The 22,758-nt window shown below is 36.3% G+C and overlaps 1 protein-coding gene across 7 annotated transcripts in view; it reads left to right on the top strand.

Moving 5' to 3' along the window:
* Positions 1-22,758, top strand: part of LOC139961156 (serine/threonine-protein kinase TBK1-like) — a 73,014-nt gene extending 50,256 nt beyond the window's left edge. For all 7 annotated transcript variants that reach the window (XM_071960105.1, XM_071960104.1, XM_071960107.1 and 4 more), the window contains 13 exons: positions 2,767-2,924; positions 3,801-3,914; positions 4,655-5,034; positions 5,895-5,953; positions 6,782-6,873; positions 7,279-7,501; positions 8,291-8,418; positions 9,056-9,172; positions 10,546-10,650; positions 11,323-11,419; positions 12,573-12,701; positions 13,354-13,577; positions 13,927-22,758. In XM_071960105.1, coding sequence (XP_071816206.1) covers positions 2,767-2,924; positions 3,801-3,914; positions 4,655-5,034; positions 5,895-5,953; positions 6,782-6,873; positions 7,279-7,501; positions 8,291-8,418; positions 9,056-9,172; positions 10,546-10,650; positions 11,323-11,419; positions 12,573-12,701; positions 13,354-13,577; positions 13,927-14,002 — 1,902 coding nt within the window. In that variant the 3' untranslated portion in view covers positions 14,003-22,758. The remainder of the gene's footprint in view (positions 1-2,766; positions 2,925-3,800; positions 3,915-4,654; positions 5,035-5,894; positions 5,954-6,781; positions 6,874-7,278; positions 7,502-8,290; positions 8,419-9,055; positions 9,173-10,545; positions 10,651-11,322; positions 11,420-12,572; positions 12,702-13,353; positions 13,578-13,926) is intronic.

Below are 22,758 nucleotides of genomic sequence, written 5' to 3'. Positions count from 1 at the left end.
TTACTGTACTAATCAGTATCATAGTGTATTCATGATTATACACCACATGTACTCATTACTGTGTGTTACTGTACTAATCACTATCATAGTGTATTCATGATTGTACCCTACTCGTATTCATTACTGTGTGTTACTGTACTAATCACTATCATAGTGTATTCATGATTATACACCACATGTACTCATTACTGTGTGTTACTGTACTAATCACTATCATTATGTATTCATGATTGTACCCTACTCGTATTCATTACTGTGTGTTACTGTACTAATCACTATCATAGTGTATTCATGATTATACACCACATGTACTCATTACTGTGTGTTACTGTACTAATCACTATCATAGTGTATTCATGATTGTACCCTACATGTACTCATTACTGTATGTTACTGTACTAATCACTATCATAGTGTATTCATGATTGTACCCTACAGTACTCGTATTCATTACTGTGTGTTACTGTACTAATCACTATCATAGTGTATTCATGATTATACACCACATGTACTCATTACTGTGTGTTACTGTACTAATCACTATCATTATGTATTCATGATTGTACCCTACTCGTATTCATTACTGTGTGTTACTGTACTAATCACTATCATAGTGTATTCATGATTATACACCACATGTACTCATTACTGTGTGTTACTGTACTAATCACTATCATAGTGTATTCATGATTGTACCCTACATGTACTCATTACTGTATGTTACTGTACTAATCACTATCATTATGTATTCATGATTGTACCCTACTCGTATTCATTACTGTGTGTTACTGTACTAATCACTATCATAGTGTATTCATGATTATACACCACATGTACTCATTACTGTGTGTTACTGTACTAATCACTATCATTATGTATTCTTGATTGTATCCTACATGTACTCATTACTGTGTGTTACCCTACTAATCACTATCATAGTGTATTCATGATTGTACACCACATGTACTCATTACTGTGTGTTACTGTACTAATCACTATTATAGTGTATTCATGATTATACACCACATGTACTCATTACTGTGTGTTACTGTACTAGTCACTATCATAGTGTATTCATGATTGTACCCTACATGTACTCATTACTGTGTGTTACTGTACTAATCACTATCATAGTGTATTCATGATTATACACCACATGTACTCATTACTGTGTGTTACTGTACTAATCACTATCATAGTGTATTCATGATTATACACCACATGTACTCATTACTGTGTGTTACTGTACTAATCAGTATCATAGTGTATTCATGATTATACACCACATGTACTCATTACTGTGTGTTACTGTACTAATCACTATCATAGTGTATTCATGATTGTACCCTACTCGTATTCATTACTGTGTGTTACTCTACTAATCACTATCATAGTGTATTCATGATTATACACCACATGTACTCATTACTGTGTGTTACTGTACTAATCACTATCATTATGTATTCATGATTGTACCCTACTCGTATTCATTACTGTGTGTTACTGTACTAATCACTATCATAGTGTATTCATGATTATACACCACATGTACTCATTACTGTGTGTTACTGTACTAATCACTATCATAGTGTATTCATGATTGTACCCTACATGTACTCATTACTGTATGTTACTGTACTAATCACTATCATTATGTATTCATGATTGTACCCTACTCGTACTCATTACTGTGTGTTACTGTACTAATCACTATCATAGTGTATTCATGATTATACACCACATGTACTCATTACTGTGTGTTACTGTACTAATCACTATCATTATGTATTCTTGATTGTATCCTACATGTACTCATTACTGTGTGTTACCCTACTAATCACTATCATAGTGTATTCATGATTGTACACCACATGTACTCATTACTGTGTGTTACTGTACTAATCACTATTATAGTGTATTCATGATTATACACCACATGTACTCATTACTGTGTGTTACTGTACTAGTCACTATCATAGTGTATTCATGATTGTACCCTACATGTACTCATTACTGTGTGTTACCCTACTAATCACTATCATATTGTATTCATGATTGTACCCTACATGTACTCATTACTGTATGTTACTGTACTAATCACTATCATTATGTATTCATGATTGTATCCTACATGTACTCATTACTGTGTGTTACTGTACTAGTCACTATCATAGTGTATTCATGATTGTACCCTACATGTACTCATTACTGTGTGTTACCCTACTAATCACTATCATATTGTATTCATGATTGTACCCTACATGTACAGTACTCATTACTGTATGTTACTGTACTAATCACTATCATTATGTATTCATGATTGTACCCTACTCGTATTCATTACTGTGTGTTACTGTACTAATCACTATCATAGTGTAGTCATGATTATACACCACATGTACTCATTACTGTGTGTTACTGTACTAATCACTATCATTATGTATTCTTGATTGTATCCTACTCGTACTCATTACTGTATGTTACTGTACTAATCACTATCATAGTGTATTCATGATTGTACCCTACTTGTTTTCATTACTGTGTGCTATAGAATAGACCGGATACAAGGGAAGTGTGTTACATTAATGAAAGTGCTTGTATATTATAAATATTGTATTCTGTAATTAGTACTCATCAGTACTGAGATGTAGTCATTATCAACAACTAACTGCTTAAATGGGTTCATTGATTTTTAGTGTCGAGTACCAGTACCTTCCCCATTTTCAGTTTCGTTTTTGTTTCCGTCGCCTAATTTTGTTTCGCCAGCATCCAGATCTATATCAAAGAGCAGTCCTGAGGCAGCATACAAACCAGGCCTTCACGGCAAGAACGGATCTATGGTCAACGGGAGTGACCATCTACCACACGGCCACGGGTGTCCTGCCTTTCAGACCGTTTGGGGGCCGGAAAAACCGAGATATCATGTGAGTTGAGAGATAAACCATAGCAGCATAATGAAATGGAAGGTAGAGCTGGATATATGTGAAATATTTGATATTTATTACTAATATATGGATATCAGTCAAGACAGAGAGATATGTACCACACAACATCACAGACATGTAAGTGTGATCACTCAGGTGTGTGTTCATGTGATAGTTTCCATGACAAAGTCAGCAATAGAATGACAAAAGTCCTGTGAATAAAAAATTTAAAAATAATACTTTTCATGCCATTTTGCAAGTTTTGTGAGATAAAGTTAGAGGTTAACCTTGACATAGGAGACATATAAAAACCAGATGCTTCTTAAAAGGCACCTTAATTTCACAGTGACTTTAGAACATCGTAAAGAGTAGAAACAATGGAGTTCAGACTGTTGCGGGGTTGTAAACTGAAGGTAAATAGGTCTCTACTTTCAGTGTTCACTCACTGGCTAGAATGTTTACTCCAAGAGGAAATAAAAACATAGCTGGAAAATGTAAGTCATGTACTGTATTCACTTCAGAATGTGTTTAGTGTTGACTTTGCTTTGGTGGTTAGGATACACATGTTTACATTAAAATTAGGATTGGGTACTTGAATTACATAAGTTGTTAATTTAGTCCACCAAATTTGCATCACGAAAAGATGAAGTCATGTATGTATAATTGGTAACATGTCACCATGTATACATACATGGTAACATGTTACCATGTATATATATATGGTAACATGTTCCCATGTATGCATATATGGTAACATGTTACCATCTATGTATATATGGTAACATGTTACCATCTATGTATATATGGTAACATGTTACCATATATGGTACCATGATAGCTCTCTCATTGGTCATGGGCTCCTTTTGTCCTCAACAGGTTTCATATAACAACAAAAAAAGCTTCTGGAATTATATCAGCCGTCCAAAAAGACTCTCCCGGCGGAGAAATTGAGATGAGTGAACAACTTCCAGCTCATTGCCATATTTCACTGTAAGTATCCTGACAAATTTGGAGAATGGTATCACAGTTGAATATTACTAAATGGTGAAGCTTGAAGTATTTGTCTACTGTTGGGTATTTAGCATTTATGCGTAAATTAAACTATTTTGGTATTTGAATAACGGACTACGATCATTACTGATGCCTGAACCCCCCCTCCCTCCCTGCCCCCTTTCCCCCTGATGACTATGTGAAGTTTTGAAAAGTTTGCAAATCTTCACATTTGTACACAAATCCCCTTATGGGAATCATCTACAGGGTAGTCGGAGTGCTGTCAACAAAAGAAACATTGTTTGGGGTTAATATTGTTTGTAGCTTTGGATGTTAACAAACAATGGTTTTCTTTTTCTTTTCTTTTTTGGGGGGTGGGGGTGATGAATATGGCCCCCCACCCCTAGAATCAGCGCAACGAGGTAAAACAGTTGGTATATTGGTCATATGAAGTCATATTGCTCTTAAACTTCAACGGGCATGATGGTTGTTACGAAATTCTTTCTGCAACATCAGGGACACCACATCGAGTTGGCATGGTCAGATATATCTGGTGAATGGTACCAGGGCTTTACAAAATATAGAATGGCGTCTAGTTAGCTCTTGGGACAAAGGATTTGAGGTAACAATTAACAAAACATTTCAGAGCAAAAAATCTTTAGAGTCTCAACCTGTGAAGAATAAAAATTTGAGGAAAGTGTTCATTGTTTTATCATTTTTTTTTCTGTATTGTTTTTCAGGGGACTTAGAGTATACATTACCAAAATGCTAGCAGGTCTGATGGAATGCAATATGTTAAAGATGTGGACTTTCGATGAACTGTTTGACCACGTCCGTATGATACTGGAGTTGGTGGTAATATACGTCTTTGTGCCGAGGACGTCGGCTCTCTTAAAAGTTTTTGTCGCCAACAAAGGCAAATTTGCCGCGTTCCAAGAACAGATTTCTTCCTTGACCAAAATCCCGGACAAGGATCAGTTGTACTTCTTTGAATTTGATGAATTTGTTCCGGACGTGTCCAAAGATTGCAGCGCTTACCCTAAAACATCAGCGGACAATCCGATCATACTAATATCCAGGAATTCCGAAAATTTTCCGACGCTGGCAATTCCATCCCAACGTGAGTGTACACCTCATTGGTTTCTGACCATTTCCGCAAGGTGTCTAAGCGACAGAGGTTTCATAGCATAGATACCTCGGTCAACTTTGTTCGTATGAAATGAATGTTGTGATATATACTGAGGGTATACTGAGACATAGCAGAGATACCTTAGTCTACTTTGTTCGTATGAAATGAATGTTGTGATATATACCGAGGGTATACTGAGACATAGCATAGATACCCTAGTCTACTTTGTTCGTATGAAATGAATGTTGTGATATATACCGAGGGTATACTGAGACATAGCAGAGATACCTTAGTCTACTTTGTTCGTATGAAATGAATGTTGTGATATATACCGAGGGTATACTGAGACATAGCATAGATACCCTAGTCTACTTTGTTCGTATGAAATGAATGTTGTGATATATACCGAGGGTATACTGAGACATAGCATAGATACCCTAGTCTACTTTGTTCGTATGAAATGAATGTTGTGAAATATACCGAGGGTATACTGAGACATAGCATCGATACCTTAGTCTACTTTGTTCGTATGAAATGAATGTTGTGGTATATACTGAGGGTATACTGAGACATAGCGTAGATACCTTAGTCTACTTTGTTCGTATGAAATGAATGTTGTGGTATATACTGAGGGTATACTGAGACATAGCATAGATACCATAGTCTACTTTGTTCGTATGAAATGAATGTTGTGGTATATACTGAGGGTATACTTATACATAGCAGAGAAACCTAGTCTAGATACTTTGACAACCAGTCAAAATGCATATAATTGAAGTCAAGTTGTATGGCATTGTGACTATTTGAAAACAATGACAACATTAATTTGTTTATTCTTTTCTTCCTTTTAGCCTCTACACGCAAGTCGTCGACTCATTATTCGCTCGAAAATGACCTTGCGTTGGCAAAGGTGAGTGTTGATCGGCTTAACTAAATTGTGCGGTGGGTTTTGAACATTAAAGAGGGTATGAAGTCGTCAGTAGCTCAATTAACAGAGAACAAAAAAGAAGTCTACATTTATTGCTTGAAAATCTCTCGGCTCAGAATCTTGTTCCTAACTTCATGGTGGTTCACTCTTTGGGAATAAAAATTTTGTTACTGCAGCAATGTAATACATGATGACAAAATGGCCATGTAAAGCTTTGCCTAAATAATCTTCATGATTCCGCTTTCGACATGCTGTTAACCTGGAACTTTTGACTATGGACGTTTTCTAGGGGAGGATGGATGGGTGGGGGGTGGGGGATTCGTGTTCCTCCGTGAGTAAATGAGGTTTTTTCATACAACAACAAAAACTAACGGACGTTTTTGCCACCCAATTTCCACAAAAAAAAAGTACTCACTTTGTGAGTAGTGCCAGATATGTTGCAGAATTTTGGCCGTCTTTGCAACATTCATAAATTAATAAACTCTGAGATACATCACATGCTATTATGATGTTACTTCTACCTGGTGTTACAGAAAAACTTGGCAATAGTAGAAAATGCTTTAACTTTTTGATATTGTATGTTGCTATTGCTAGTATGTTCCTCTCCTTACCTCCTTTCCAGATGTATGTGGCTGTCGTATATTATCAGCATAGAGTTTTTTAATATTGTATGTTGCTTTTGCTAGAAATGTTCCTCTTCTCATCCTCCATTCCAGATGTATGTGGCTGTCTTATATTATCAGCATAGAGTTTTTTAATATTGTATGTTGCTTTTGCTAGAAATGTTCCTCTTCTCATCCTCCATTCCAGATGTATGCGGCTGTCTTATATTATCAACAAGGAGTTTTAGAAGAAACTATAACTAAGCAGAACTTATACTTCTTAGTTCCAAAAACTATTCAGTAAGTGTTCACAATCACTGCAATCTTAGTTGGGGTTTTACAGATCTGTATTATGGTTCTTCCTTTCAGATCACATGTATGCAAACTATTTTCATTTTTGGTGAAATTATATACCCTTAAGGAAGAAGAAGACGATATGAAGGAAGTCAAACCTTGTTTTCCAAATAATCCTTTTCATATCAGTTGTGGTCGACTCATTTTACACTCAAGGTGACATTTCGGACGAAATGTTATATGTTTGCTCAGATGTAATCACATAACTACCCTGCAATATGATTTTCAGCTGACGAAGCTTTGGAAAATGTATCGACCAGGCGGAAGTGAATTGATATATATATATAACAAGGAAATACTGTCAGCTGTCTTTTTACCACCAAAAACCCCTCCTCCTCCTCCTACCCACAGTTGTGTATTAAAAAGCAAGGTCCTCAGCCTCCAGAGGGATTCCAAGGAGGTCGAGTATCTCATTTCGCAGATAGACTCTTTCCTTAAACTTTGGAGCGAGACCGGTCATTATTGGAAGTCGGTGTCACCCCCGGAGACCGAAAGAGACGAAATAACAGCTTCACGGCTTCAGCTGGAGAAGTGGAATAGTAACCTGTTAAGAAAGGAAAGTGATTTCAGGCAGGTCAGTCACTACCAGAGGTCTGTGTCAGGACACTCGGTTACTTTTGTGGGTTTGCCGTTTAGTTTATTTGAGGTGAGGGGCTTTGGTAGGGGGGAGGGTTGGCCTTTCATCTCTAGCAACCAGAATATTAAATGCTATGGAAGATTTGAGTTTTGATGTTATTATGAAGCAGAGAGTCTGCTCTGTACAGTTTCATAATTTGTTGAAATATGGATTTAAGAAACCAAACATTGGATCCAGGTATAAACTACTTCGAATGAACACTTTCCAACCTTTGGATGTGTGCTGGGGCAGAATGTGTTCATTGTATCCCCTATTCCTCCCCCCCCCCAAAGGGATGGCCACTTAAGACCTCCGATTTGACAGACCACCTGTTTTTGCCTGCTCTCCTAGAATGTGATCCCGTCATAGATACTAAAGAGCGCCATAAGTGTTCTTCTAACTGTATCGAAGCTGAGGTCAGATAGGAAATTCTTGGAAAATTCTCTTTTATTCTATAAGGAAACTTGACTAATCAGCTAATAAACTAAATTGTTGTGGGATCATAGTAGTACATGCCCAAAATGTACAGAAAATCATCCAAAAATGCTGCTCTTTATCCAGCTCATATAATCTCATCTCTCGCATCGTGAACCTCTCCAAAATTGCTGACTGGAAAATGAATCTTTTGCAATCCTACATTTGTGTTATTTTTTTTCAAGATAAAATGAGAGTTGATTTCTGTTTCCATTGTACACCTCATAGGTTGTTCACTAACATGTATTTATACTGCACTGCTTCCTTCTCTAGCTACAAACAGATTTCCAGCATGCGCAGTCCATCCTCTGCAAAGTCCTGGAAAACAACGTTCTGAGACGGCCTATTCTTCTGGAAAAGTGGACGGAGAAGGTTCGAAGTTTACAACCGTGTACTAACTGGTGTGTTTACGATTTACCTCCGTACCTCGGTACTTAGGGTTGAAGCTATCGGTGGTATTTGAAATTATAAATATCATTGACAGTCGGCGGATCTTAATTTTCTGTTCACCATCATGTTGGATAGGTTGTTGGGCATGAAATTTATTGCTTAGTGAAACTTTTGTACCCAATCGGACGGCCTCTACCCTTAAAAGAACCTATTAACAGACGGCACATAATTTGGGCACAGTGGCCTAATGTTTCCTACATGTGACGTAAAATGTCTACGATTGGGTTTTGTCCAGCTGGGCGAGGCTTTTGTTGTGAGACGTTCCCTGTCATTTTTCTTTTATTCTATTTTACTCAGATGTCCTTATGTGTATTAATAGATAGAATATTCATAGATATTAGCATGATCACACATAACTATAAATGTACTGTTCTTGCAAACTGCAAGAACCAATAGCAAATCAGATACAGCTAGAAGTTTCTAGTAACTATGGAGATGTTTTCATATCAGCATTTTTGTCTAAACTAATTTTTGACACTATCAATTATATAGTAATATTTTTTTCTTGTAAGGTTATGTAGACTACAGTCATTCTTATCAGGAATGATTTGAGTTCAAATATATTTTTCCTTTTTCATTCATTTTCAGTCGCGGCAAATTTGAGGTTTTCTTACAAGACTCTGTTCAAATATACAAGCAATTCCGAAAGGACCGACAAGCCAAGAAACTCTCTTACAACGAAGAACAAATTCACAAGATGGATAAGTACGTTGACAAATTTCGTTTGAAACAATTGAGAGGATTGTATATTTTTTGTCAATTCCTGTTGGTTTGGGCTTGCAGGGTGTCATAACATTCTAAAGGTAACAATTAGTGTCGAATCGATAATCCCAGCTAATCGTTTTTACGGATATCTGATAATTTAGATTCCAATATCTTTATCTTTGATGTTTGTATCGGTCTTAATGTTCAGTAAAAATTGCAGATGAATCACCAATCGCAATACTACGCTTAAAAATTCTGAGATATTAATAGAAAGCCGATAAATACACATGAAAATAAAGTGTCATAATTGTGGGTAAGTAACAGCTACTGGTATTTACAATTTCTTGGAAATCACATGTAGCCAGAGCCAACAAATGGACTAGACAATAAAATAGACTAAAACAAAACTTAGCAAACCAGATAATCCACTCAAGAGCCTGTGTAAGAGAATGTGTAATGTGTAAGTCAGGGGGCCTGATGTTTCGATCCTAGCAGGATCTCCTTTAGAGGCTGAAAAAAAACTTGAATTAAAGTATCAGAAAAAGACAAAGAATTAAATGAAATGATAAGTGAAAAGAATGTCTGTGCAACACCTTGTAGAAACAGGTGTTTGTTAGTTACCAAATACAAACAATGAATAATAAGTGAACATTTTTTCTGTGCAACACCTTGTAGAAACAGGTGTTTGTTAGTTACCAAATACCATATAGTATAACTATTCATAATGTCGCTATGTATATGCTGCATTATTGCTACCGTTTATTGTGAAACACTTAACGAATGTCTCCCAGAATATTTCCGTCAGTTTCCCATTACGAGAGCCAAAACCTGTGAATATTCATGTTGTGTAATTATTGCAAGTTAAGCCGGGTCACAGTTTGCCTTTGCCTAAATTGTGGATTCTTAAGTCGAGCAGTAACGTCCAAGGAAGAAGTTACTCTGCTATGCCAAGAAACAATTCTGAGTGATATTATTAAAACCTTTTCAAGAAAGCTGGAGGAGTGCTAAGAGAGTTTGTTCAAGGGTAGTGTTACACTACTGTTACTTTTTATTTATGGATGAGTAACCTGCTGCTATATCCCGGTGTGTCAAAGGTCTATAAAATTAACATACCTGATATATTGAGACAAAATATGGAAGCTAGACAGTCACTTCATGGAGAACACCAAAAACACAGAAATTATGTTATTTTTTCTCCCTGTTGCATCAAAATAGTTTTGCCCTCATAAAGCTAGTGTTTTTTTCAAGCCATCTCATTAGCTCTCCAGGTTTTTTTTTATCTTCTTCTTCTGCTTCTTTTGATAGCTTTAGGATTTTATCGTGACTTGAAAATGTTCATTCTTTTATTTAATTTTCCTTTTTTTTATCTTCAGAGATAAACTTGGCATGAAGCTGAGTGGGGCATTGTCTCTGTTTAGTGATCATTGTGAGAGCAAGTGGAAGAAAATTCATACTTGTTACAAAGACTGGTGGAACAAGTAAGTTTGGGGTTTGTTTAATATCGCAAGCTGGCCAAGTCTTCTCGCTGTCCGCCCATTGGCTGATTATATATATCCTCAAGTAGTCTTGCCATGACCCATGACAAATTTTTTTTAATGGTCTTCCAAGATGACCAAAATTTCTGTTGAGACAACCAGAATCAGCTGTGGGAGGTTGCCTGGCACAGGACTAGTTGTCTGCATTAAATTCACATTGCACTGTAAGTAAATACCCCCAACTAGGTAAAAATGAGAAAATGATATCATTTCAACGGGGTGTTCTCTACACTAACCCTACACGTCTACTCTACATACGTATAGGTCAATGTTATTTCGCTACATTTTGGAGGGAAATCAAATTTGCGGTGCAGACAACAAATAACGCAAGGCATGGTCATCCGAGGGACGACCAGAAAAAAAAGCCTTAAAAATTTGGCCTGGTGACCCCATTAGCCAAGCCAGACATGACTACCATACTAGAAAGAACGTTGTTTCAGCAAAAAAAAACTTTGCCAATTTGAAACCTCTCTTACATCAGGACTGTATCCAAGTAGTTCATCCTGGTGAATGTGTTGAGTATATGAATTATGTACAAGTTTTCCCATAAATTGAGAGTGAAAGTGGCCGAGTCAATTTTAATTTTGTTCATGATTTTGTTTTGTCTTTAATTAGTGATGCGTTACTACATCGATCCCAGGCAGAGGATGTCCAGGCCATGATGCATTCCTTCATTGCCACTGCTCACCGCCTTAGGGATTCCATCAGTGAGGTAAGACCTCTCACCTTCCTCTCAACATCATACTCTAATGGGATTCCTTTATCATTTTCAAAGCTATTTGCCAAAGTATTTCATTCAATTAATGCACAAAGAGAATAAGGATAGCCACACATACAAACTTTTTGATCATAGTCGTTATTAATGCACAGAGAGGATTAGGAAAGCCACACCTACAAACTCTTAGGTCATCACTGGTTACTAATGCACAGAGAGTATTAGGAAAGCTACACCTACAAACTCTTAGGTCATCACTGGTGACTAATGCACAGAGAGTATTAGGAAAGCCACACCTACAAACTCTTAGGTCATCACTGGTTACTAATGCACAGAGAGGATTAGGAAAGCCACACCTACAAACTCTAAGGTCATCACTGGTTATTAATGCACAGAGAAGATTAGGAAAGCCACACCTACAAACTCTTTGATCATCACTGGTTACTAATGCACAGAGAGGATTAGGAAAGCCACACCTACAAACTCTAAGGTCATCACTGGTTACTAATGCACAGAGAGGATTAGGAAAGCCACACCTACAAACTCTAAGGTCATCACTGGTTACTAATGCACAGAGAGGATTAGGAAAGCCACACATACAAACTCTTTGATCATCACTGGTTACTAATGCACAGAGAGGATTAGGAAAGCCACACATACAAACTCTATGATCCTCACAGGTTCATCATCGTAGTAAGTCTAGCAAATGGATGATAATGAATACTTGGGTTCCCACTGTCATATCTATGCACTATCCTTCTGATGGTAGGTGCTAGTCCTCCCAAAGAGCCAGTATCTCCAATCGTCTGACCACAGCATTTCTGACCTGACAGTTACAGACTGGACATATATCATTTCTTCAACCCGTTTCTTTCTCCTTGTTCCCACCACGATGATAATCATATTAGTTACTGGTTTTTTTCTATGCAGACTTTTAGATGTGTATATGAAGTAGATCAGGAAAAAGTTTATATACCTTGTCTGCGTGGTATATTTACAAGGCTTGATGAATATTAGACCCGAGCACTCTCCACCATGCTTCTTGTATGTACACTGTTTCCCCGTGTAAAAATAGAAGACCCTGGTGAGGTTGATTGGTATTTCTTTGCCATTCTCATTGATTTTGATTGCTTTTGCAATTTCTTGACAGCTTGTTATGAACATCCAGTCGGGCAGCTTGCGATATCAGAGGATAGTCAACCAGATATACTCGGACAGAGTCAACCAAGAACCCGTTCTGATGGATGCCTCAGATGCAACCACCAGCATGAGTGGAATGGTGAGAAGTTTAGCTCACGTCTTCCCCATTCCTATCTTTACAAGTTCCCTTGTTACATATCGGTATATATTTTTCTGTTCATGTTAACCTGCGATCCGCCTGCCTGAGGCAAGAGAGATATTTAGTCAGGTATGTATGTGTGTGTATGACGTCTGCGGTCAAGAAGACACCCTTGGTAAGCAAATAAAATAGGTAACTATGGGAGGAGAATTTTGGATTAAGTTTTCACTTTGTACATAGATTCCAATTGAGTAATCACTTTTGGTACATTTTGTGGTCATTGTAGGTCACCAGAATTCAAACAATGAAACCTTTGTTTAACAAGGTAACTCTGGAAAAGCTGCTTTCACAAGACCAGTTGCAACCGTAGAAAGCTGGGTGGCTAAATCTTGGAACTTGAAATTTTTTGCAAAATTTGAAATCGACAGAAACTATTTTTCCTCTGCCTCCACTTGATCCCCTTTTGTGGCTGGTTTCAAAGATTTCAGATAATTTACCATTTTGGAACTTAACAAATGCAATGATGGCAGGCCCAGATCATGCAAGGAACCTGCAGATTTCAGCAGTATCATTAGTATTCAATGCCTGGTGTTGGTAAGCTCTCTGTGAGGAATACTTGAAATTTTGATGAGGAAATCTTGTCCTGCCTCAGGTTGTAACGAAGGACGTTGGCCATGGTGTCGTCGTAGCCCAAGAGACGCATTCTCCCCAAGCGCAAGGGGAGAGCACCTTCGAAGTGTCGTCCTCGGATCTAAGATCGTCGATAAAGTCCTTGGGGCATGTGGTGGAAACTGTAGCACAGGCTAAACAAGGCCTAGAAAAACTCAAAGAGAGCGGTCAAAGCTGGATGAAAATGACCAAGAAGCAGAAGATGATGTAAGTATTACAACATATCCTCAAACCAGAACATTTTAAAGCAGCTTTTTGAGATGGATTTTTTTGTTTGCTTCCCAAAAATTCAAGAGTAATTTGTTAACACTATACAACACTGTTTCTAGCTTTTTACACCAATGGAAGGTTTATTAATGTACAAGAGATTAATTAATGAAGTCTCTTCAGATCCTCAAACATTTTGTTACTTTAAGATCAAAGTAAATAAAATTTTTAAGATCAAATAGAATTGGTGTTAAACTTGCTTACTGATTAAAGTTTCCATCAGTTCCTGTCTGTTTCTGCAAACATTCACTGTGTTTCTTTCTTGTTGGTTTGTTTCCTGAACATATAGGTTGTCCATTCTCGATCAGAGCATCCAGTCAGGAATGCCTATTCTAGAGAATGCTAAGGTCATATCTACAGGATAACAGTGATTGGGCACTGGGGGAGCACATCACTTCCTCCTGTGGAAATGTACAAGCACTCTGGTTGGAAAACACTTAAGGGAGCAGAGGACAGGATAACAGTGATTGGGTGATGAAAGAGCATCTCACTTCCTGTGGAAAGGTACAAGCAGCTCCGGTTGGACAAGCCTTCATGGCGCAGAGAGACGATAAAGGCCCTCCCTCCTGCATGCGGAGCGGAATCGCTGTTCAAAAAGAGTCATTGTAGCCTTACTTCTGGAGGAATAAGCAGGACAGACAATTTTTGTTTTGGAAAGTAGAAGGAATTTTTCCATATTTTTGAAGTGATCTTTTTTTTTTTTTTCCTTAATGTTTTGTTGGTTTTAAGACAGTGAAAGTGAGCAAGTCCAGTATACGTGAAGTTATTGAAGTGTTGCAATGGTGGGCTGTTCTTCCTCCTTTCAGAAGAAAACTGAAATGGCTCTTCAAAGTGAAATTTGAAGAAAAGCTGAAATGAGTGGAATCATCTATATTCTTGCCTGCTGGATCCTTTACAACCTAATTAGCTCAGACGAGTCTTGGAAAAGGGATTCCATGGAAAGCAGAAGCGAGTGAGATGAGACAAAGTGATGAAAGTAACTATTAAATCGTATGAAAAACGATAAAAGTTTGGTGTGTTTGAAATGGTTGTGGTCAGATGTAGATGATAATTTTTAGTGGGATTGTTAGGTTAAACTACGAGAAAGAATTTTTGATATTTAAACAGATTTCTAAACTGAGTGCAGCTAACAAATTCAATCAGTGTATATTCCACCAAATGTGGATAACTGTTGATTGTTTTTGTCTGTAAACCTTTGTCATTACAGGAAAGAAAAACCAGCTTTAGACATTTTATATATGTATACACTAAATATGTACACTGCATGAAACTGATATTACCCAGTTTTCCGGAGAACAGAATTTTGTACCACATGTTAAAGGTGGCGTTCATGTTAATATCGTCACCACGAGTGTGAAGCTGCGTAAAGCTTTCGGTGTTGTGTTTAAGTATATAGCAGATGTTTAATGGAGTTTGTAGTCTACGTTGTAAGCGTGATATAAATTGTGTGACAGTCAAGGAAACTTGTTACAGTGTTGCAGTATTTGCTCGAAGCAGTATTAAGGAAATGGAACACTCACTGCTAAATCGAGTACCTTGGCGTTTTTCAAATGTTAATATGTGTTTCGTGCATACTTTTTAAGATTTATTTCTAACCTCTAACAAGATTCAAGCTTTTTTTTTGTAAGTATCCGGTTTTTGTACATCAATCCAAAACAGTTGAGAACATCTTTAGCTACTGAAATGTTGTCCAAAATGCACTCAGGTCTGCACCACATACCAACAAATTGAAATGAGAGAAATAAATTGATTTGAAATGTCAAAATAGGCAAAAAATAAGTATAAACGTATCTCACCATATTTATCACCATATATCACCATTCTCAACCTGTCTAACATATGTTGGGTAGTAATGACCTAATATTAGTCAAAATAAAATATTAGAACAGAGACAAAAGCAAAAAAATCTTTAGCATTTTATGTTAAAAGCTGTAATTACTGATTGTTTAAATGTGAGATTGAGGTGTTTTAATCCTTCCATCTATTTTCCGTACATTATTGTTGAAACTTAAGTGGAAGTCCAAATTGTGGCCGTCTGAGCTACGACTTTTCGAAAACAGACTTCTCACAGAAAACCTTGTGAAATTTATTTGTCACAGTTTCTTGTAATAGAATAATAGTTGTTTATTAATTGACTTAAGTGAGGGACACCTGTAACATTATCAGTTTTAATGTTATATAGCAGCATATCATGTCGGGAATGCGGTAACGCCACAGGTTGTCGTATGACCTTCATGTTAAATGCTGTTTAGCATTGGAGTTTATTTTCGTGCGTCAGTGTTGTGCGTTTGTCCGTCTTTTACACATGTGGTTATTACATGTCACGGTAGAGAAATCTATGTTCTTTGTGTTCATTCGTGCAAGGTTGTCAGCGAATAATATGTTTGTATCAATGCCCAAAAGTTGAGTAGTATTTAGGAAACTAAATTCACTTATCGTTTTGTTATAGTTATTTGGTGACTGGTAGTTTGTTTAGCGGTGTAAAGGGAAGCTACCGGCAGGGAATGATTTAGCGTTCAGATTTTGGACAGCAGTTTTTGGAGGGCCTCTGAACTTTGGCTCCTATAAAATACTATGGTTTCTGTGTGAAAAACCTGCTATGACATCTGTGGACCTGTAAAGCAATTTGACCATTTTACAGAGCAGCATTTTGCGATAGTGGATAAATTATTTCTCTGAACTGGTGTAGGTAGGGTTATTTAGGTTCACCATGTACAATTGACCTGTTTAGTGCCAGGTGATGCAGTGACTGCCTTCAATCAGAGAGTTGACCATTTTATCAATGGGAAGCACAGTGCATGCTGGGAAGTAGTTTCACGGTTCAATTAACAAGTTGTCCGCAGGATGACAAATTTTGACTGGTTGCAGGTATTCTGACAGTTACATAATTAACATAGTGACTACAGCGTGAATACATCAACTATGTAACCGTCGTGATTAATACGGTACCAACACTAGTAGGGGGATGAGAAAAAAAAGCAACATTTTAAATGGCCATAAACGACATATCAAGCCAAAATTAGCTGGTAGGGTTTAAGCTCCACTTCCTGACACTACCCAGCCTTGCATGTACTGCAACCTCTTGTTCAGATCTTTCTTAGATGTTTGAAGAGAGAGAGGAGAAAGGGAGAGAGGAGAGTGTCCAGCATGAATGAATAGAAACCACAAACTGCATCCCCTGGCACAGACATTATTCTACCGTTTTCTCCTAGGTTTGGTTTTGATGATAATCGTGACATTTGCATTCATGATGGCGTATGTATGTATGTATGTATGTATGTATGTATGTGTGAGTGCCTTTGTGACACCCAGCTTGTAAACACGATATCTCAAGAAGGGAAGGTCAGACCAATTTCATATTTGGTGTGTAGAAGTACCATATTAAGTACAAGAAGCCTATCGTTTTTGGTAGAGATCAAAGGTCATTTGGGGTGACCACAGGTCAAATTGTGAACCCTTGTAAACATGTACACCATCACAATACATTACATCATATTCATGAAGAAAACTGCTCATGTTACGTCTTCCAATGCACAATGCATTATTGCATTCTAGTTTACTATTTTTCTTTCTACCTATTCTTAATTTTATTCTATATTACACACAACTTATTCTACAGTAGAATAATCAATATATTTGTAATTTCTATGAAAGTTTGGTAGATGGATGGCTGAAATTTGAAAAGAGCAAATAAGTTGTTGGCTAAGAATTGGAGGAGTTGAATGAGTACACCTTAGGATAGATGTACGTTGTACTTCCGGCCGGACGTCTGGCAATGTTGCCAGGAGAGTCGAGCATCGATCCAAAGATTGGGGTGAATAGTTCAGACAACAAAAAGGTTCCAACTTCTTTCCAATACTTTCTTTACTCTTTTCATAATCTCTATTATAATCTACCAGTCCTGTTTTGTCATTGATTTGCTTCTTTTATGTATCTGTAGTTTTGATGAATTATAGTTAGTTCTTATATAGATATAGAGCCCCCCCCCCCCAAAGAAAAAAAAAATTGTTAAAAAAAGTTGTAAGAATGCCAAAAGAAGAAAATATTTACCAAAGATGTGGGAAAGGAATTGTAGAGCTGAGGCAACTTGCTGTTTGTGGCCAGATACTATTTGAGTTGAGATGTCAGTTTATATAACTTTAAAGATGTTGATGACTTCATAGTGCAGTGAGTTAATGGTTCAAACAATGTCCACATTGAAACCACCTTTAAATTTGTTCAATATTTACTGGTATGGATTATCATCTAGGATGAAAATCATGTTTTCTGTGTTCGCTCAACAATAAGGTGAAAATAAAAATAGAGATAAAATAAAAATATAAAAAAAATAAGAAAAGATAAAAAGATAAAAAAAAAAACTAAACCAAGCAATGACTAAATCCCGTACATGATCAGTATTATGACTATTAATATTTATTTTAAATCATTTTGTTTTGTTCCAAAATTTCCTCGAGAGGTAAAAAAAAAAATTGTCTCCTATTCATCTTCCATTTTGGAAGAGAGATCTTTCAAAGAAATTAAAAATCCAAGTTAGATCTCGAGCCAGCTATACCAAGATTTAAATAGCACAGAAGGCTTCCGTAGCATCGGTTTTGAAAACGAGAGAATTTGCCATCGTCGTAGAAATGAGAAATTGGGGCATGGATTATCATTATTTTCCTTGTATGTAGTATGTTTGATCGGGAAAGGAAAACTGACTTAAAACGTCTGGGTTATTTTTTTTTTTAAGGCTAATATTAATACTATTTAATCCTAATACGATTTAATCCTATACAATTTAATCCTAATACAATTCAAGAGGAAATGACACTTTCAGACTAGGGAAAGAAAGAGAAAGCATTCTCATGAAACTTGCAAAGTTTGGTGGGTTTGTAATGAATTATTTTGTTGATCATTTCACTTGTTTATTTGTTTGTTTTTGGTTTGTTGATAGGCTGTTGTCATAGTTATCTTGTTGTTTTCTTCAGGTTACACTTTGTATTTGCTATTTTTTTTCTTTTCTTTTTCTCTTTATTCTTCCCCTTTTGCCATCTTTGTAAATTTGTAATTATCATGTTTATTTGTTTTGTGACTCTTGTAACCTCTCAAGTGAGGTCAAGCAGAGAGAACTATACAAAACACCAAACTATGGTGGAGAAATTATCTGGCAAAAAAGTGATAAATTTTCCATTGTTTTCCATTTTGCAGAATATTAAAAGAACAATATTCAGCAGTAGTCCTTAGTTTGATAAGCCAGTAGTTATATTTGCAGTTTTCTGCCTTTGTGATATTAAAGACCATATATGTCTTACATTTTTTAAATCGTGTCTTAGTATTCAAGAAAACATGTGTTAACTTCATATGTACATATATCTTCTCTACAAAAAGAAAATAAACATTTGAAGAAGAGACAAGAACAAACAAAACAAAAAATATATAAAAGTTGAGACGTTAAATCTGATTTGAATAAATTTGGTCACTGGTAATGTTTGTAACACCACAACTCATAAAGCAACTTTTTCAAAAATCAAGTACCATATTTATCTCATATAGCAAACATTAAAAAATCAAGTACCACTTTGTTCAATTTCCTCCACTTCTTGTTCGGTGATCGCCAGTGCGGGCTCTGAGCACAGGGTGCAATGATAACACGCACTGAGATTCCAAATCAATTGATCTCCTCTTTGTGAATCTATTGCGAGTCTATCAAGGGTCACAAGATATGTGAGGTCTATGTTCAAAACTAGTGTGGGTTAGGTCTTATGTTAATAGCCTGTGTGGATTACAGTTGTTTTAGGCAAAGGCCTAATGTTATAACAATGGTACACACAAGTACAGTATCTTATGTTAACATTGACCCAGCACTAAGGTATGCTTAAGGATTTCCTTTTTGGCAAATAGTTCCAAAAGCAATGAGATCTGTGTAGTGCAAGTACGCTCACAAATAAAGGGGGAGGGCGGTGCGGGGGGAGGGGCGTCTTGAAGTTAATACTTCCTTCAGTCAGGAAGCTGTGAAATATTCTGCAGTTATTTGTCTATGTTAAGACTTGTTAGTAGGTATTTATGTAGGTTTCTTGTTGTTTTACTAAAGATTTAAGATGATTTTGAGTGGTCTGAATGGTGTGGCCCACTAATAGTATCAGTAACGTGTGCCACAGACCTTCATGAATTAACATCTGTTCTAAGATGTGAAAAGGGATTGGAGTCAACAAGTTTATATAGATTAGTGTACCAACTCATGTAGATATGTACTAAATGAAAGATAAAGAACACGTTGGAGAAACTAAGTCACATGACCTTTTTATATCTATAATTCTGAATTTTGTATAAATATCTGAGAGATGTTAATTCCTTCACTCACTCCTTCAAACTCTTCAAGGGATGTAGAATTTATAATAATGAAGAGAAAACTATCCCACAAGGCTAGTTGAAATCCCATCAATAGCCCCAAACAAATATCTTGCCCATAACTCAAGATTATGTTTGATTGAATGTAACCTTCAACTACTCCAGGAAGTTGGATTACAGTAGGGGGGGTCTGTGGGTTATAAAGTCTTTAAAAGCTTTACTTCGGCTTAAATAATCTTGGTCTTTTTTATGCTTGAAACCTGGATATATTGGGAATGTTTGCTTAGCTGTCAAAGTTCTCTGTAGCACTATAGCATTTCATCAAGAGTTTTGAGTACAAAGCAAAGACATTTTCAGCTCAAGTGCCCTTTTGACATCCTCTGTTCTGCTGATGCAATTTTTGAAAAAAAATTATATCTTTGCAATATAATATGTCAACTATATGATATATGATATGAGGATGTGGTACAAATATTCTATGAGGATGTGTTGAAAAGAATTTTCTGGTTGGCTGAAAATTGTCTGCCAAAAAATTGTCCAAAAAAACACATCCTCAGGCTCATAGAATATTGTACCTCATATCATATAGTTGCAATGGACACCCTCATGGCATATTATATTGCAAAGATATAAATTCCTTTCAATAAACTCTGAAGCAGTTTAATACCTGTTGTAAACCAATAGACATGCAAAGGCTTGTAATATATCATCTTTCATATATAAAAGTATACATATCAGTCATGTGATCATATGAATGTTCTCTGTACTACTGCTCACTACTCTGTGTCCTATACTTGGTATTAATGTTAGTTTACTACTACACTTCAAATACTATGATACTTCTATAAATATATATATGATATTATTAACCAAGAAGGAATAACAAGTTGTATTTGCTTCAGTTTGTTGTACATTGGATCCATATCAATTTCAATTTTATCAGTTTTGTGTTCTTGAAATTTGTGGCATATAAAAAGTACATTATTTTCATCCTCGTATGATTTGGGGTATGGAATGTGAATCATAAAGCGTTCAGAGTTTATATTTCTAATAATTTGTATATCTTTATAAAAAGCTCTCAAAAAGTATCCAACCCATTTCTGCATGATATCATCAACAGGAAGTCGAATATAAACATGAATATAATTTTTTTATTTATATGTAAATCCATATTATACAGGAGTGTCACTTTAACCAAGAATTCACTTGTTTTGATTCTGGAATAAACGTTACAAAGTTGCAATCAAGCAGTTGCCATCTTTCTTTAATAGCCGGTCATATAAACAGTATTGAGGAAAGTATCTGAGAGCTTTATCATTTTTGGTTTCCATTATAATCGTAACCTTTGCATGCATGATGGCCTGTGTGTGTACGTGTGCATTTGTTTTTCTATCTGACCGAGGACTTGAACAAAAGAATTCCAGGTCCTCGGTTGTGATTTCTAAAGAATCACCACATCCTTGGAAGAATTTCTATTGTATGGGGTATTGTTAAGGTTAGGGTACGTGGATTTGAACAATGGAAAATACAATGGGGTCCTCGGTTGGAATGTAAAACCAACATGTGTGTGTGTGTGTGAGTGCGATTGTTACGCCAAGCTTGTAAACAAATGTTAAACATTTACTTCACTCCCCTCTTACCTGTCTCTTTACACTAAAACACCTTCCTAAACATAATATCGCAAGGGAAGCTGGGACAGATCGCATATTTGGTATGTAATTGTACCACATTGAGTACAAGAAGCCTAATGATGGGGCGGAGGTCAATGGTTGTATGAGTTCACCAGGGGTCAAATTATGAAAACCATGCTTATTTTCATATGTCATATAGTATGTTGATGTATCTATCAAATTTAATACAAGAAGCCTGTTGTTGAGGTCAATGGTCATTTCAGGACAGCCTGTGTCATTCTGACAATTGTTTGTTACATCACACTGCTTTCACTGTATAACTAAGATCAAGTATGTTGTGCACCCTCACTATACATTACTCAGATTCATGAAGAAAATTGCTCATGTTAAATCATCAAAGCCACAATGCATTTTTGCAATTTTCCCCCCTTTTTTCAGTGTGTTATATTTACCAGGGAGTTGCTACAAGGAGAAACAAATCCAGTCATTTGTACTATGGACATACATCCATTTTTGACAATCTTTTGATATATTTTCTGCAATCATTTAATTCTTTGCTTTTGTTTTGGATCAGCAAGTGATGCAGAATCATACATGGAAGTGGCCTTTAAGTCCAAATGATGTAATATTGACAATCATCATGATGAAATTGCAACATTTGTTAAATTTCATATAAATAATATCCATGCATTGAAGTAAATCCTGAAAGCCCATTATATGAACATCTTTTGTTGCAAAATGCTCAAAAGTGCACAGGCATGTGTATTTATTCTCTTGCTAAGATAATGGAGTAATGCATATGTGTGTGTCTGGGAGGTGGTAAGGGGAGGGGAAGAATGAATTGGATGTTATCATGCGTTAGTTTGCTCAAAAAAGTTAATGGTAAATTCTGTTGTCTGTTATGAGATTAGTTTAATTTGAAAATTTTGTTTCGGGACAGGATAAGGGTGGTGACTAGAGAAAAGTCCTGTCACTGAACAGATTTTGCATGAAAAAGTTCATGTTCAAAATATCCTTTAGTAACCTTAAATATATTAGAAGTAAATGTAATCCTTCTCTAACAACTATCTGCATCTAAGGAATAGTTAGAAGTACTTAATTCACCTGCTATGGAATTGTTTGTTCTAAATAAATAAATAAATTGGATGTTTTTTTGAAACATG

This window comes from Apostichopus japonicus, chromosome 20 (assembly GCF_037975245.1).
Source record: "Apostichopus japonicus isolate 1M-3 chromosome 20, ASM3797524v1, whole genome shotgun sequence".
Classification (NCBI taxonomy): Eukaryota; Metazoa; Echinodermata; class Holothuroidea; order Aspidochirotida; family Stichopodidae; genus Apostichopus; species Apostichopus japonicus.
This window is presented reverse-complemented; position numbering and strand designations above follow the sequence as displayed.